Genomic DNA, 17,523 nt, shown 5'->3' on the forward strand with positions numbered 1-17,523 from the left:
ATCTGAAACCTCAGGGCCATGACACAGAGCCCAGGACCCAGCAGGTGGACACAGGGTGAACTTCAGTCAAACTGATGAATAGATAATAAAGGGGAAAAGGACTCAAACTGGTAAGCAGTTTTTTCCTCCCCCTTTGTGTATGGAGGGAGATCTGGCCTTGATTTTCAGAACAATAGGTGGGATGAGAGCCAGGCCGTGAACACTGACTATGAAAACTTAGGTGAGATGTAATACCCTTATTTATGGCTGGGTCTATAAAGGAATAAAAGGAGAGGAGATTAATGTTTGAATAAAATGTCCTGAGAATGAGATAAAAGGAAGATGTTCTACATTTTTTTTTCAAAAAAAAAAAAAAAATGGGGATACACACACACACACACACACACACAGTGAACCACAGGAATGGTGTGTCGATCTAGCTATCACTGATTTCTGGCTTCTATGATAGCTGGAAACAGCTTACAGTGTAGAGTCGTATATTGAACCAAGCAGAATGGGGATTCCAGAATGGCCAAGCATTAATACTACAACATCCCTAAAATTTCAACACGTGTCCCTCAATATTGGACATCCCTAAACAAGTCTCCATTTTTTGGCTGCTCAATGCACTATTAAAAGGGGTATAACCTTATCAATCCTCCAAATCACAGGTAGCAGGAAAGTTGATGCAAATGGTTAATGCACCCTTCTCCCCCCAACACACACACACACACACACACAATCTCCCCCAACTCTCATAGTACCTGTAAAAATGAAAACAATTACGGGTGGTGGCAATACAAAAATGCACTGGTTATTCCAGCTTTTGGGTTAAGCAAGATGTTTCTAGATGCAGAGGCCTATCTTGCCTCTGTGAAGGTCAGTAACGCCTAAGGAAGTGATTCTCAAACAGGTTCTTGTGCTTCTCATTTCCCTTGCCCTAAGAAGAAAGCCTGGCTTTTAGCTAATGGAACTTCCACTTGGCTTACAGCATTATTGATTTTTACTTTCTGGGAGCCATAAATATTGACAACCGTCTCAGCAAAACGCCAGCACCACTGCCACCCCTCCTCGCTCTGGCAGGCTGACAGGGGCCATTCTGTATGCAAATCAGAGTCTAGCCCTCCGGAAATTATGAATGCTGATCCCGGGAGAGCTGAATTCATGATGACACACCAGGGGGACCCCAAGGGCACTGCTTCAAAGCTTTGTCAAAACTTCACCTGATGCACAGAGAAACTCTTCATTTCATCACATAATGAAAGATTATGTGAAGCTTTCCAAAGGGGGAAAAAGTACACAAAAACTTTTAAATGCTCTTGCCAGGAGAAATCTCCAGTGAATTAGGATATAATCTTTCTCACTGTCTAATCAATCTCTTCCTTCCACAGTCCAAACACAGGGTTCCTCCAGGGGTGGATGGTCTGTGTTAGACACACTGAAATTCATTATCTCATCTGCCTGGTGCTACTGTTTCCAATAAAGTGTAATTATGGTGTTATTGAGCTCCTTCTCACTTTCTCAAAGCCATGCTATAAAGTTTGGGTCTGTGAGCAGTTACTTCCCAATCAGTCTTCATTAAGTTGAATTGTCTCAGAACAATGTCTATTTAATCAGCAGGGTGCCCGCTACGTTTCTTTTTTAGAATTTGTATCAATGTAACAGACGCTCCCTTAGACACTACACAATTACAACTTGAATTCTCCTCTGCCTTCAAGAAGGCCCAGTGGCCACTGGATCTGGGGTGAGCTGGTCTCAGAAGATCCGCCCTCGCACCCTGTCCAGCTGGGTTCTGGGTCACTCCTGGGAGCTCCCACTGCACTTCTCATACAGGATATCAGCAAGTCCCGGTGCTTTGTAACTGCCTCTACCACGTCAGAAGCCTAAACTCTGTGAGGTGGGGGCTTGCACGCCGTTGTCTCCCCCCACAGTGCTTATTAGCACAGTCCCAGCTATACGGTAAAGAGCTCCACAAATATTTGTGCAATGCTGGTGGCATGCATCACTCCCCCGTGTACGTCCGACCATGCCTGGTGGCACCAGTAGCCAGAAATGTAACATAGCTCAAAGCTCCAATTGCTGAGGGAGGGAGGAAAGATCTCAGCATTTACTATACACATAGTTTTAACAACTGGGCAGGATGTAGAGGGTCTTGTAGGTCATAATAAAGAGTTGGCTTGTACAGATTTTGCTAGATAGAGCTGATTTTCAAAAAGAAAACTCCAAAACTCCCAGGCGCTTGGGTGGCTCAGTGGGTTAAAGCCTCTGCCTTCGGCTCAGGTCATGATCCCGGGGCCCTGGGATCGAGCCCCGCATTGGGCTCTCTGCTTGTCGGGGAGCCTGCTTCCTCCTCTCTCTCTGCCTGCTTCTCTGCCTACTTGCAATCTCTGCCTGTCAAATAAATAAATAAATCTTAAAAAAAAAAAAAACTCCAAGAATAAACAAGTACAATGTAAAATGGGGGGAAATGTTTGTAATAAACCTAAGATAGCATGATTTCTCAGGGAGGAAAAAAAAATCAAATCTAATTAGGTATTTTCAGATCGTATTTCCATCTTCTTTTTTACTCAGGCTTCTTTACCTTGGGTTTTGACTGCATTTTTTTTTTTTTTAATCCCCACATCAATGAAATCATCTTCAGGGAAGCAGTTTCCTTGGCCCCTCCAGTCTGGCTTTGCAGCGTTATATAAGGAGCATGGAGTGGATTTCCTCTCTGAGGCAGCCAATTTCCTAAGCAATTAAATGCTGTTTATATTCCAAACTCTGTGCTTGGGTTGAAATTGTCAAGCTTGATATTACCTGACTGGTTGCCTGAGATGTATCCCCAGCTAGTTCATTCTACTGTAACTGCCATCTATTAAATTTTCCAATCTGTTCTCTCAAGAGATCACAAAGTACTTGGAGAAGGTGCAGCTCCTAAATTCTGCAAATTATACTCATCTATATAAATATATATTTTTGAAATGGCAAAGCTTGCAAATTACTTCACCCAGTTGACATCCCAATCTGTGATCCTCTCACGGCAAAGGCAGTGCCATGTTCCTCTCACGTGCATAGACATTTCTCTGCTGGTTCCTTAAAAAGAAGAGGCAGCCAGATTTTTGTAAAATCCCTCCAAGAGATCACAGAATGAAGGCACTAGTTTTTGTCATGTCTAGGTGTAGCCCATAAGCTGATAATGCACAATGTGCAGAATAGTAAAAAACTACTTGTTCCAAAATCAACATTCCTGGTTGAGGGTGTTGTGCTCTCTCATTCTGAGCGCTCCTTCTGATCTGTAGCCTGAATGGAAAAGGGAGATGATGCCTGTGTTTGCATTTGGTGTGTTTTTTGTTAAAGGGACACCGGTGGCCTGTGTATTTATGCCTGTCAGATGGGCCCTCCCAGAGCAGCGCAACACGGGCTGGTGGCAAAAAAGCCTTGGGTAGTTACATTGGGGGCTTTCAGCCAAAACGGCAGCTGATTAGGGGCTCCCAAGGCCTGAACAGGGCATGAGGGCTAGAAGCAGACATCCTTTTTAACTCTTTTAAAGAAACAGAATGTCAACCTCCTATCCTCCTAAAATAGGTTTTGGGCAGCTTTCACACATCTCACTTAGTGAAAACATCCAATCCACTTTACATGCTGCCAGCAGTGTGCTAGCTATGCTCTAAGACACTCCAAGGATCAATCACATCTCTCTTCTCATAAGAAAACATTAGTGGCTTCTCCACTGCTTATGGAGTAAAACCCCAATCCAGCAGCAGCTTTCAGGGCCCTGCCACACTTTCAGCTGCACCCTGCTCTATAAACCTCCAAGACGCTCTCCCCTGACTTTCTCCTCCGGTGCCACCTTCTTCTCTGCTTCCTTGTGTTTTTTATCCCAGAGCTCCTGCCTCTGACTGCAATGTCTTTAAGGCCCTTCTTCTCCTGGGAAAGAAAAACCTGTTTATCCTGCACAGTTCACCTGGAAGATTTTTTGGATTCCTTCATCAACACTTGCCCACCGTGTTCCCAAAGTACGCTGCTACTATGTTGGTTGAGTCAGCCACTGGCTTTGTCCTAGAATTAATCATTTACTTGAGACACCTGGGTGTGGTCAGATACCCGAACCTGCGTTCTCACGTTAAAACCCACACACTCAATGGTCGGAGGAAGGTCTGACCATCGTTTGCCTGTAAATGCAGATGCTGCTCAGATTACAGGACTCTGATCAATAATGGAAGAGAATTCACACATACGCAAGCTCCCGAGTTACAGTTTGGCCCCTCCCCTATCATCCGCCATTCACTGGGGCAGGTACTAAAGCCTCCATTTGGCTTTATCCCCCATAGCATCAAACATGGGAAACAAGCAAACTCTAAAGAAATGAAATGTACTCCTCTTAATTCCCGATTATTCTGTAGTGTCAGCAGTGTCCCTTCAACTCCATTTCTGAAGGCAGGGATCCTGTTTTGCTTCTACCCTCCACAGACCCCAGCGCCCTTTCCCACCTGAAGGGTGGCTTTGAGAAGGGCACAGGGAGGTGGAAGCTCCAGAACCCAGAGCCCCACTAGGACCGGGAGCGCCCCTGCCCCAGGACCCGCCCGCCTGCAGGAGACACTAGCCTCGCTCGGTCCACACAGGTGAGAAGACAGGAGCCCACTCTGGGGCGACGGCACATGACCCTTCTGCCCCTCTTCCACGGACCGCGTTGCGCGACCCTACACACTCGTGCACGAACACCAGTGAGCAGGGGCCGGGCTGAGTTCCAACAGCAGGAGGAAGCGCAAGTGTCCCCTGCTTCCGGCTGCCGTCGCCTGCATGCACCCAACACGCGGAGACCGAGACGTCGGGGGCGCTGGGGGATGGCGGTGTTGCCCTGCAAGCGGGCCATGCTTCCCGCCGGGCCGGAGACGCGAGGGCGGCCCCCTACCTTTCAGCTTGTCGGCCAGCAGCGCGGCCTCGTGCTCCGAGTAGTGCATGATGGCCGGCGGCGAGGGCGGCCGCAGCCGGTCCTCCTCCAGCTTGCGCCGGTGCCGCTCCTCGCGCGCGCGCATCCGCTGCTTGCATTCCCACTCGTAGAAGTCGTCCCTGGCCTGGGCGAAGTCCACGTGCAGGCGGCCCGAGTCCTTTTTGTCCGTGCTGGACCCTAATCGCATCCGGTAACCTGAAAGCAATGGAGAGGCCGGTGGCGTCATGATGTCACCGCCGCAAGGATGGCACTGTTTTGGCCCAGCCCTCAAGGCACCCTGACGAAACTTCCGCCTTTTTTTTTTTTTTTTGTCCGCAGGAAGGGCACTGCGTTCCTTCCATAGGAGGCGGGAAGCAATTACCCTTCTCCCAGGTGATAAGGAAGTACTGCGAAGTTCAGCTTATCACAGATGTGGGGGTAAACACAGTTCTGGGAGGTGTCTCAGGGGGTCACCCACCCATCTTTCAAGCCCATGTTACTGAGATGATGACCTCAAGAACCAGGGCACTTACCATAACTCCTTCTTCCCTCTGGCTTCCAGGGAGCTCAGAAACAAATTTGGCATGTAGCATTTTCCCCCTATCTGCATTTCTAGGGCCAGTGGTATTATATTTTCAATTTACGGTAACTCTCTTGCATAAGTGTTCTTAAATTCTTTTTCGGAAAAGTCGGAATAGGAGTAAATAAAGAATATCTATGGTATTTAAAAAGATCTGCAAAGTAAATTCCACAACACCTCACTCCCAGGTTATTGCTTCATTCCCCTAGAAAATGCTACTCCATTCTCTCTCGGCAGCTGCAAAAGCCACAATTACCAAGGCAATTTTGCAATGCTGTTTTATTTCCACTTATCCTCTGGGGCACTCGGGAGAATATTTTACCTTCAATCAAGAGGCCTCACCAGCTGCCTTCCTTACAGCCCTGCAGCACCTCATCTAGGATGCAGCCCCGCACAAATTGTCCGCGCAATCTTTGAAGGCCACGGGAGCCTGCGCAAGAGCGCAGAGCTGGACCAATAAAAAAAGGGGAGGGGGGGGGAACCTGGAAATCTTTGGGGAATTTACTGCGAGCTAGCCAACTTATAAAGATGATGTGCAGAAACCTGATGGGAGAAATCAACACAAACAGAACTGAACCCAGACAGCCAGCCTCACTTCAGATGAAGACGACTTGGCTTTGAGGCTGCTCTTCACTTTGGGGTACTCAGATTTTAAAAACATAAATTCAGGTCCCAGCAGGATCACAGCTGTTGGGGCTGCCAGAGGAGAGAGCAAAATGAGCACTTTTGCTGTGTAGGGGCTTTGCAAATGAGATACCACTGAGAAATGCTAGGCTGCACTAACGCTGACATTCTAGATCTCCGTGGTAGATTTCAATGGATTATCTTGGCATTTGGGCTGAAACTCAGCTGAAAACCCTTGCAGAGGCTGACTTCTTCCCTGTAGGGCGCTTCACACCTTTGAGAAGTTACAAATACCAAACAGATCTCACATCTGATTCCTGTTATGCCCTTCTCATTGCTAGGTTTAAATGGTGTTCTCTACAAATGGGAAGATACGACAATACCAACCAAAAACGCAAACATCCGATCACGTATGAATAGAATTCATGCTAAAGCAGAGCTTGTCTTGGTTCTGGGCCATAGGAACTTAATGAGTCAGCAGGCCACGGTGACTAATCGGCAACAGCTGAGCGGCCCACCCTGCCTAAGGCTGGCCTGTGACCCTAACTGGTTGTGTGCCCAGAGCACCACTTTTTTGATATTTCTGGTTCCAAAAAGTACCCTTTCTTTCACCAAAACATCATCATTAAGGCCTTAAAAGAGATCCTGATGAGGCTGAGTCTAAAATTAGCTTGGACTTCAACTGTGAACATGGTCCTAAAATTAGGCCTAGCAGCTGGGTATGGGCTTGTAGGAGCTCACGCACAGGACGGGCAGCCTTCCTTCCCTCCTGCCCCTCCAGTTAATCAGACTTTCAGATCTTCCCTGGACTAATGGACAACGTCCCCAGGGTGGCTGAGGCCAAGAGGTGGGAGACCACTGTGCATCCAGGCAGGGTGGCTGGAGGTGAGGTCTTTGCTGTGGGCTCCTTCTGCTGCCAAGAGGCAGACCAAGGGGCAATCAGACAACTGGCCCAGAAGCAGGACCAAGGTCCATGCTGGGAAGCGCCTAGCATCAAGGAAGAAATACAGGAATACCTTTCCCGTGCCTAAATTTGGGCCTGTTCATCTTTGGCGATGTCTCATGGGGTTTCTGATCGGGTCTAAACGTTGTGTTCTGTTGGAGATGAAAAGCAGTTCTGATCTACTCTACCCCTCTTATTTCATCAGGTGGAGTAAAGTAATAGTTTTATCGGTAGAGCTGTGGTTACAACCCAGGTTCCCCGGGGCACATCTGTGAGAAACAAGAATCAGTCCTTCTTTACCATCTTCAGGATATGTGTGTTACCATTTGCTCAATGGTTCCTCTTGCTGCAGGTGCCCTGCTAAGCCCTCACTATCCATTATTTGGATTCATTCCTCATCATGGTCCTCTGAGTTAGTACTGTTACTACCTCAGTTTCGCAGATGAGAAAATGGAGGCCAGAGAGAGGTTATCTTGCCTGAGGCACGTGGCCCACGTGGGCCACGACAGAGTCCCCAGCTGTGTGCTAGATTACTCTGATGCGATGGCCCGAGATCCATGACAGGTGAAACACACAGCTATTTGTGTGTTGTAAAATATTTTTTTCTATGTTTCGTCTTCCACCTCTATTTTAGAATGCTTTCAGATTCCACCCCCCACCCCCCACCTTTGTAAGGTTTTATCAGAATAAGGGTTTTAAAGTTCTCCACAGCACTACCTGGGCTCAGGAAAGTTGCAGCAGCATTGGAATAACTCCAAGGCTTCTGGGGTTTGCAAGGGAATTGCGAGGCAATAGCAGCTGCCTGCAGGAATTAAGTAAGCCTGGCAGTAGCATTCAGTTGTTGTTGTTGTTGTTGTTGTTTTTCCTCCCTATTCTTTTCTCACCTTCCCTCATTAGCTTTCGTCAGGAATAGGGAGGCGGTGTGCCCAGCAACAGACTGAAACAGGCAGAAGGAGAGTGCGAGGGAATGGCAATGAGTTGATTCTAAGTAGCATCTCCCAAAAACCACATACCAGATCTGTGGTTCTTCGATTTGGCAAAGGCCTCGAGGACAGCCTCTGTACACTTGCTCCAATACCCACAGGCAGCACTGGGTCTAATTTCAACATCTGTGAAAATCTCCCCTATCAACTGGCACCAAAGAAGCAGGTATCCTGGGGGTAGGCATTACCACTCTAAAGGCACTAGCAATTGGGCAGTGAGATCGGGCCTCCCCCTAGGACCTGTGGACTACTTTCTGCAAGGAAACTGATCTTGATGTGGTACCCTGGGGTCTAGAAAGTGAACCACTTCTGAAAAACTGAAATTATGCCGAGAGAGTACTTTATTCCCCTGAGGAATTACATCCAGTAATAATAATGGTCCTCAGTATTCATAATATTGCTTTTCATCTAATAAGCACTTGAGAACATTAATTAGAAACTCAATGGAATTCCTCAAGACTGGTGGTGGGAAACCCTTCCTGCCTGGAGGTGGGCTCTCAGTTTTAACGTGGGGCTTCTGGCAGCCCAGGGTAAAGGCAGAGGTCCTCCTTTTCCAGCCCCAAACTGTGAGGACTTTATTGCCTGTGAAGGCAAAAGGGAAGTAAGCTCGTATTAACATCACAAAACATAACAAAATGCCTCGAAAACCCCTTATGTAATGCAAAGTACCGGAAAGGTAAATGGCTTTATCAACCATGAATTCCTCCGCAAAGCGAATGTGACAAAAATTCTTCTTGCTTTTCCGAATGGCTGTAATATCACCACACTGCTCAAAGACTTCTTGAATAATTTCCTCAGTAGCGTTTTCTGGTAATCCTCCAACAAACACGGTCTTACACCCAGGAGGTCGTTCTCTTGTGGAAGGAGGCGGAAGATCTAATAATCACAACAGAAACAGAGGGGTGTGCCCTTTATTTCTTTGCACTCTTCCTGGTTCACCTGGCAAAAGGGAAACTCGCAGCACAATGTTCTCAACCCAGAGTCGTGATGAATGTCTACTCCGACTCCCATTGATAATGGGCTGCCTTATTTGTACCTCCTCTCCCCTCCTCCTCTCAACCTTTACTTTCTGGGGTCCTTTCTACATGGGGTGGCTAAGCTTGTCCCTGAACAGAGATAATGCCAATGTTAGCGTAATTTCATTTCCCCTTCATAATACAGAAGCCCAGAAAATGGTGGGGAGGGGGAGTTCACAAGGTACAAAACATGATGAGATGACAACATGATGGAGAATTTGGGCTTGTTATCTGCTTTGTCTTGCTGAGGATAACGGATAACGGATCAGCAAGATAGAGAATAGGACCTGCAAGTCTGCTCAGTCCTTGCTGGGCTAGGGGAACACCCGGACTGAAAACAACACTTTTTTTAAAAAATTCACATTTAAATGAGCTAACGATTACATTTGGGGGAGGCTGTAGGAAAAGATAAAATGTACACTGTCACAACATTTTACCTAGTTTATATGTAGATTACTAAAGCAATCTCCTGAAAAGTCCACTTCGAAAAGGCAACACTGATTAATATGAATAAAAAAAAAATTCTAGCTATTTAAGCCCATAAACTTAGTATCTGAGACTAAATTAAAAAAAAAATTCTGACTCATTTATTTCATCAAATGTATGTTTCCTTCAAGCAAATGCCATTTGGCCCAGAAACTCTGAGATGCGGCCTTCCCCCAAAATTGCTAACTGCCAAATTAATTCAATTTTCCATCTAGCAAAGCACATTTCAGAATTTTTCTCCCACATTTGTGAAGATGGATAGAAACGCTCATATATTTCACACTATGTTCTGCGGCAAATGCTAGACTTTGTTGCATGCAAAAAGATTCTTAATGCTGGGTCTGTATCTCCACATCACATACACTGGCTTCATGGTGTCTGTTCAGCTCCTGGATAGAACCCATGGACACAGCCCTATCCATTTGTATGAATCTAGAGACAAAAGCCTCATGTCAAATGGATCCCCACTTGGTGCATCCATGGGGAAGAATTCTGAGTCACATCTGAAAGTGTACGCAGTGCTACATTACAAAAAAAAAAAAAAAAAGAAACTTAAATCTTAAATGAATGAGCAGATTATTTGTTGCACTTACTTGGATTTTGAGGGAAAAGAGTACAACTTTTGCAGTGGATTATTTCTTTGACGACAGCCACTTCTGTTGGTGGTGGGGGTGGCACCAGCCCCAGGCCTGGAATCATTGGGTTAATGGGCGTAATCCCAGTCATCATGTTGAGGCCTGGATCAAAGCCTGGGACACAGATTGAGTCTGTAAAGTACACAAGATAACATTTTGGCTGGAGGATCTTAAATCAATTTTCATTGTTATTTTTGCTGTTTTCCTGCAAAGATTATTTGACTTTACACTTTCTGTTTTGTTTTGGTTGTTTTTTTTTTTTGGTTAGGAATTTCTCCCAGCATAACATGTAGCCTTGTAGAGAGCTATTCCAGAAAGGTAAAGAGAAAATAAAAGATGAACTTGAAACTACATGAAAAGGAAATTATGTCACTTAAAACATTAACATGGCAGAACAGAACACAGCATATTAAAGTGGAAAACCATGCACCATGAAGTTTTGCTATTGTTGCGAATGTGATTTTCTGTGTCTTAACATCGGCGTATTGTTTATATTTGCTGCCTTATGACCCAGAATGTGGGAAGAATGTCATTTAACATTGAAGTGCCCTGTGAATCTAATTGTCAGTCTGGTTTTCTCAAAAGAGCCTTCTTATCCAAGTGACCTAGATTTAGAAAAGTCCAATTTATATGTGCATACTTTATAATGATGCATTCAGGTCCAACCTAACCTATTTCCCCCAGGAAATAAAAAACAAAGAGTTATTACTATGGCTGGGTTAAGTACACATAGGCACAGAATTAGCTGTATATGCTTCTGCATTCCATTGGATGATCACACTTTCTTCCTATAATTCAGTCAACAAATAATGGACCAACCCTCCTGAAATCTTTATGCCCTGTTATTTAAAAAAAAAAAAATTATACTCTGTATAAAAAAACGTAAGGGGGCCGAAAGAATGGGTTTTCCAATATAAGCAATGAATTTTTTTTTTTTTTTAGCGTGGTAATGAAACAAGTAATTTCAATGGTCATATACAGGGATTTTCTTTTCCTAAAGAAGTCAGATTGATTTACAAGCAGGGATTGTTAGAATACTGTGAAGGGATCCGTCTCTGAAGAGCACTTCTGTTTGCAGAAAGCAGACACTCTCACTGGTGCTGTGATGACGCTCAGGGAGACACACAGGAGCACAGATGCCACCAGAAGCCACGGTGACCCTCTGCGACTCCTCGGCAATGAACTCCCTTTTCTTTTCCTACTGTCCTATCTTTTCTCTTTCCTCTTCCTAGAGCATTCCCATTCCACCCTCCTGGCTCTCAGGGACAGCCTCGGGCTCAGCCAAGGCGTGGTCTCACTTTGCTTACCTGTGCTGAAAGATGGGCGACACCCAGAGGCAGATGAAGTGACAGGGACACCCTCTGTTTATGAAGACACTCCAGAGCATACAAAGCACCAGCAAACACTCTTCCATTCGGGGGGAAAAGGCTTGTGATAGCTTTCCTCTATACCCTGGATATTTCTGCTCTTCCTCTGGGTCGAACAGAATAAGCAGGGTGCTCCTGATCTCTAACCCCAAGAGGACTGCTGTCCCATTTCTTAGGAAATCCATCTAACTTGAGAGCGCACCAGCATGACTTAAATAAAATGAGGTTGGTTTGTTTTTTTTTTCAATTTTGGTTTTGTTAAAAAACAAACAAGCAAAAACCACATAAATATAAATGCCAAATAAGCATTCTCGTTAAAAGGCGCCACCTTGACATTCTTGGTATTTCCTCTGTAATTATGGTTCTCAGTTTCTTCGTCTGTAACATGGGACTGTTAGGCTAGTTACACTTGGGGCACTAGTGTTCCAGATTCTGTGCTGACATTGCTCAAAAGTGAGACAGAAAAGATATAAAAGCTGGGAAGTGACAGAGAAGATTCACCCTTGGAATTTAAAATGCTCCTAAAGTTTTGCAGGTCTGGTTCTCATTTTACAGATGAAGAAATCGAGGCATAAAGCAGTTGCATGGAATCCCCAGCATCACAAAGCAGACACATGGGCAGAGTCTGCTCGGGGCCCTGGGTCTTGGTCTCGGTCTCCGTCTCTGGCTCCTTATGTAAACAAGACTCTTTTGACTACCTTAATGTCTCCATGTAGAATGACCCGACTTGATGATTCACCTGATACATGTCACTACTAAAAATTTACTCTGATCCAGCTGCCAGGTCTAAAGGGGGAAGTTCCAGAACAGAAGGGCTTTCAGTGTCAGCATCACTGAAACAACAGATTGGCTTTCAAGGTGAATATATTAGAAATTGAAATATTGGCAGGCTTATGCCTTTATTTAATCTCATTCCGTGCACAGAATTCGTCTGTTCCTTTCCTGGCCTGGCCCTCACTGTTGTTTGCCAACACAGGGTGATTTAAGGCTGAAACCGCTCAGGACAGCAAACCCTGTGAATTACAATAACCAGATGTTGCCCACAAATGAGATGACAAGCCCAGTGCTTGCATCCTCTGTTAGTTGTAACAGACTTCTGTTTCCTTTCGGAAGGCCAAATAAATAAACACGTCTTTAGAAACGGGGACAAAAGACACTACTCTTGAGCGAAATATTTTAATATAGAGCAAGAGTTACTTTGCTTTTTACGAAAACATCAATATGAAGAGGCTCTGAGGTTTAATGAAATCTGCATGGTGAGTGCAGTAGCTTGAAAAGAGCTTAGAAAGGAATTAACACTTAAATTATGTTGGACCTCAAAGGATCTGAGATTCAGTATTTGAGAGGAGGAAGTAGGGAAGCATTAGACTTTTTTTTTTTTTTTTTAAATAAGAACCCATTACTTTTTAACAATATATGAACAGATGGAAATTGTTTTCTCAAATAGCATAGGAACCTATTATGTACTAACTCATTAAAGCAAATGCACACTTTTTGGGAGTCTGAGAAAGACACAGGCACAGGAAGACAAAGGTGAGGAGAGAATGCAAGCGCCAAGAGTCAGTTCCTTGTCTTGCTTAGAAAAGCTGCCCCTGTGAACTTCAGAGATAATGAGTTACAATTCCACTCAGGGAAAGGAGGAAGAAGGCTTAAATTGCAGCAAGAAAGAATCCAATTAAGTATAGAGCAGAACTTTCTTTCAGAAATTGTACTTAAATAAGAGGAAGGGTTATTTATTTCCAAGACCGGAGCCCTGTCCAGATTTCCCCTTGTGCTGCAGACAGCAAGCACACAGGAGCCAAGGCCAAGGCTCAGAAAGTATTTCTTTCTCATTGTCTTTTCCCAACTGGACAAAACAAAACGAGAAAAAAAAAATCCTGCTTCCTGATTCATACATAGTCCAGTGTTTCTTCAATTAGATGAGCAGGTAGCAGAGGCCAGGTTCGGGTTTGAGTTCAGGGTGTTAAGAGGCATGGCAGTATCCTTCTTTCGATCATTCATGTGGCATTTCCTGGGCATGTACTATTGCTGAGATATGGGGTCAGGAACTGTAACATGGTCTTTGCTTGGGGAAATCACCGGGTTTAAGGAGAATGTGAAGGATGGGCTCCAAACTTAGCAGAAGACTTGAGAAGTGTAAACCGAGACTCACGGAGTGGCCCAGGAAGAGATGGGTCGGGGACAGCCTGATAAGCTTGGGGGACTCCAACCTGCTGTCCATGCTACAGCATAGTGAGCGAGCGACACTGTGACCCGTGTCCTGACGGGCTGCAGGAGTCAGATTAGAGGAGAAGGGATCTTGGCGCTCGAGCTAATGCATTCTGGTTTTGTTCTCACTGGGACAGCAGCCAGCCAAGGTCAGATGTGCCCTCTGCCGGGTAGAGGCCCCTGCCTGCTGTGCTGTACCCCACCCCTCCTTCTCCATTGGTCCACTGCCCCGAGCAGCGGCTGGCCCCCTTTCTGCCCTTTCCAACGTCAATGCCTCCCTGAAGTCTAATTATTGGCAATGAGAACTTGACCCCACTTGGAAGAAAGGCAATAGAGGCCTGTCTTGGTCAAGTCTGGGCCTAATTAGGGTAGGTGTGGGTATGGATGCTGGGCTGGGCTGAGGTTAGGGGGACAGAGGTACACTGTCAGCTCCAGGAACAAATGTGGCCCAGCAGGCAGGGCACCGCGTTACAAGAGAATAATAAGAGAAATGAGGCAGCAATCAGGCCAAAGGTTAGCAGTAGGTCTAGTCCTGGGCAGAGATCATTAGCAGCAGACAAAACACAAGCACAGGCCGGCCAGCTTCACCGGGGAACTCTGTTGGCAGGTCATCGGGCCTGAACCACCCTGATCCAGGTTCTGACTCAGTCCAGGCCCCCTTCCTTGTACCTGAGGCCCAGGCGGGACCTCGAGTCCAGAGAGATGCAAGGCTTGGGGAGGCCAGGGCAGAGCGACAGGCTGGAGGGGCTCTGAGAAACATGTAGAAGCTCCTCTCCTTTCTCCAGAGGACTTACTGCCTCAGAATATGATCCATTATCATTGGACAGAGAAGCTACGTGGTGATACATGGGCTCATTCTGTTCATTGCAACTGACAGCCCTAGTCTTCTGTAATGTCGGTTAAATTCACAGACTATTAAAGCAAATGCTTTTTTCTCATTCCATGTCCTCCTTTTCTCTAATATTCTCAAAAATCATTTACAATCAGAAATTGAAAAAGGAAAGCAGATTCTAAAAAAGGTGAACTCGAACTAAAAGGATCTGGGCAACAGCTGAGGGACCCCAAGGTTGACTGGTCCCTCAACCTCTCTGGGCTTCCGTGTCTTCTTCAGGTAAATGTGAGCATGAACCCAGACATACTACGTCCACAGAATGAGAGCCTCAGAGAGCACCGTCTGTGCGAAGGCAGCGTATAAACATGTCAGGAGCCCAAATCCACAATCAAATGTACCTGGGACCATGTCCTAGATCTCCCACACACTGGCTGTGTGACCTCAGGACCTTGAATCTTCCTAAGCCTCATTTATAGTATCTGCAAAATGCGGATCATCATATTTAAATTTTAATATTCTTGTGAGGATTAAATGGGATTTTTAAAAAATCTGAAGTGTTGAACATAATGTTTGGCACATGGTGAATATGCAAAAAATGGTAGCATTTATGTGCAATGTTAATATGTATTTCATGTATAATAATATTTATGTAACCTTATATAAATATGTTATTCATATTGTAGACACAGAAATGATGATGATGACGATGACAAAGTATTTCTTTTGACAAACATTCAAGTGCCTACTAGGTGTTGGATGTTCCGTAAGGTACTTCGCCTGGAAAGATGTTATATGAGTCGCTCCTGCAATGAAGGGACAGTCTGATAAAAAAACTCCTGTGCAGAAAATGACAATACAGTATGACAACTGTTGTGAGACATTTAAATGGGAGATGCTAAGCACAGAGAGGGGGAGCATGAAAGCAGTCTGGGACACAGGCGTGATGGTTTCTGTTGTGTCTCTCTGAACAGAGAGGCTAAAGTCATGACCCCCCGGTACCTGTGATGTAACTTTACTGAGAAAGAGGGGACTGCAGATGTAACCAAGGGAAGATAGTGTTACAGTCGATGAGGGTGGGCTCTGTCTGATAGGACTGGTGTCCTCATAAGCAGGGAAGAAACACAGGTGTGCGGAGAGACCTCCCTGTGACAACGGAAGCAGATTCAGTTATGTAGCTGGAAGCCAAGAATATCAAGAACTGCTAACAAAAACCAGAAATGGAGGTAAAGACATATAACAGATTCTTCCCTGGTTCCTTTCCAGAGGGAAGATGGCCCTACCAACACCTTGCTTTCTGACTGCTTGTCTCTAGAACTGAGAGGATAACATTTCTGTTTGAAGCTGTCGTAGGGTTTGGGGTACTATGTTAAGGCAATTTCAGAAACTAATTACAGGGGGACAGGGGCACGAGAGGAATGCTGGAGGGGGTGACAGCTGACCTGAGTCTCATAAAGGATGACTTCTATGAGTGTGTAGAGAAGATATTCTTGGGGCTCTTGGGTGGCACAGTTGCTCAAGCGTCTGACTCTTAGTTTCAGCTCAGATCATGATCTCAGGGTCATGGGATTGAACCCCGTGTCCGACTCTGTGCTCAGCATGGAGTCTGCTTGAGATTCTCTCTCTCCCTCTCCCTCTGCCCCTCTCCTGCTTGTGTGTCTCTCTCAAATAAATAAATAAATCTTTAAAAAAGTTATTCTCAAAATATACTTATTAGGATCATAAATACAAAAGATATTTCTAAATGTTCTCTTAGAAGAAATGTTCAAAACCAGTTCCCTGGAGGCAGGATCGCTCTTACGTTTTCCCCTTGTGAAAAAATCCAACCTTGAAGATGGCTACATATTTATCAAGAACAAATCAACCCTAAAGATTATAAGTTAACATTATAGTATACATTATGAGGTAAGTGAATGCCTACAAGCAGAATCAAGGAAAGTTAACATTGATGATGCTTCTGTGATCTTTCCAAAGAGATCCAAAGGTGGTGAGGTATGTTTTCTATTTGAATGCAAGATATATACCCAAGGTGAGCTCCTGGAGCCTGGCTGTGCTCACGCTGTAAACAAAGACCTCATTCCATAAATAAAACCCTCTGTCTCCTTTGACTGGGGATATAATGCTGGCAGGACGGAGGAATGCAGCCATCAACAGCTATTTTAAGTGCTGTTGACTTGAGCGGAGATTTGTGTCCATATTTGAAACTATGACACGGCACCCAGTGAAGAGAATTTCCACACTTCTCACCAAAATTGCTGCAGAGAGCAATGACTGCGGAAAGAAGTCTGTCAGATCTTTCCAGCCACCTGTGCATGGAGCATGCACTTGAAAACGAAATATAATTGGAGTGAGCAAGAAGTAAAAGCCCATCAGAGGTCCTGTGAAATTCCCTCGCACTGCGGGCTGGGCGATTTGAATTTGTCGCCAGCGCTCAGTACAGAGGCCTGAACTGTCACACTCAAAGTAAGCCGCTCTGTTTTCTGAGCCTGTGGAAACACACACTCTTCAGACACAATGGGCCTCACAGCTGAGGCATAAAGACCATGCTGGCACACGCCAGGCAGGTGTGGAGGGGCTCACTTTGACAAGGAAGCAAAGGATGCCAGGCCTCACCACAGACTGTGAAGTTTCAAAGCTGAAAGAGACTTTGAGTATTTCCTAGTCTGACCTTCTTGATTGAGCGACGAGAAAATGGAGGCTTCGCAAGGTTAAGTGACTTGCCCAAAGTGACACAGCTGGTTAAGAGTAGAGCTGAAATTAGGATCAGGGGTCCTGCTTGCTTCACCATTGCGCGTTTGAGTTCCCCACATCTCCCATCCTGCCTTCCCTAGGACACATCTAATGACAGATTATTTGCTACTTCCCAAGACAGTCCATTCGCTTTTCTAACGGTTTCACAGTGAGAGATTTACCTCTCTTATATTGCTTCAGGACCTGATATCCTGTACTAAACCCATTGTC

The 17,523-nt window shown here is 45.3% G+C and overlaps 1 protein-coding gene across 1 annotated transcript in view; it reads right to left on the bottom strand.

The window, feature by feature from the left end:
* ENOX1 (ecto-NOX disulfide-thiol exchanger 1) overlaps window positions 1-17,523 on the bottom strand; it is a 560,820-nt gene that overhangs the window by 155,669 nt on the left and 387,628 nt on the right. The window contains exons 8-10 of the mRNA XM_080798203.1: window positions 10,117-10,290; window positions 8,691-8,897; window positions 4,874-5,107 (exon numbers count right to left, since the gene is read on the bottom strand). Of these exons, the coding sequence (XP_080654329.1) occupies window positions 4,874-5,107; window positions 8,691-8,897; window positions 10,117-10,290 (615 nt within the window). The remainder of the gene's footprint in view (window positions 1-4,873; window positions 5,108-8,690; window positions 8,898-10,116; window positions 10,291-17,523) is intronic.

The sequence above is a fragment of the Martes martes genome (genome assembly GCF_963455335.1).
Source record: "Martes martes genome assembly, chromosome: 3".
Taxonomy (NCBI): domain Eukaryota; kingdom Metazoa; phylum Chordata; class Mammalia; order Carnivora; family Mustelidae; genus Martes; species Martes martes.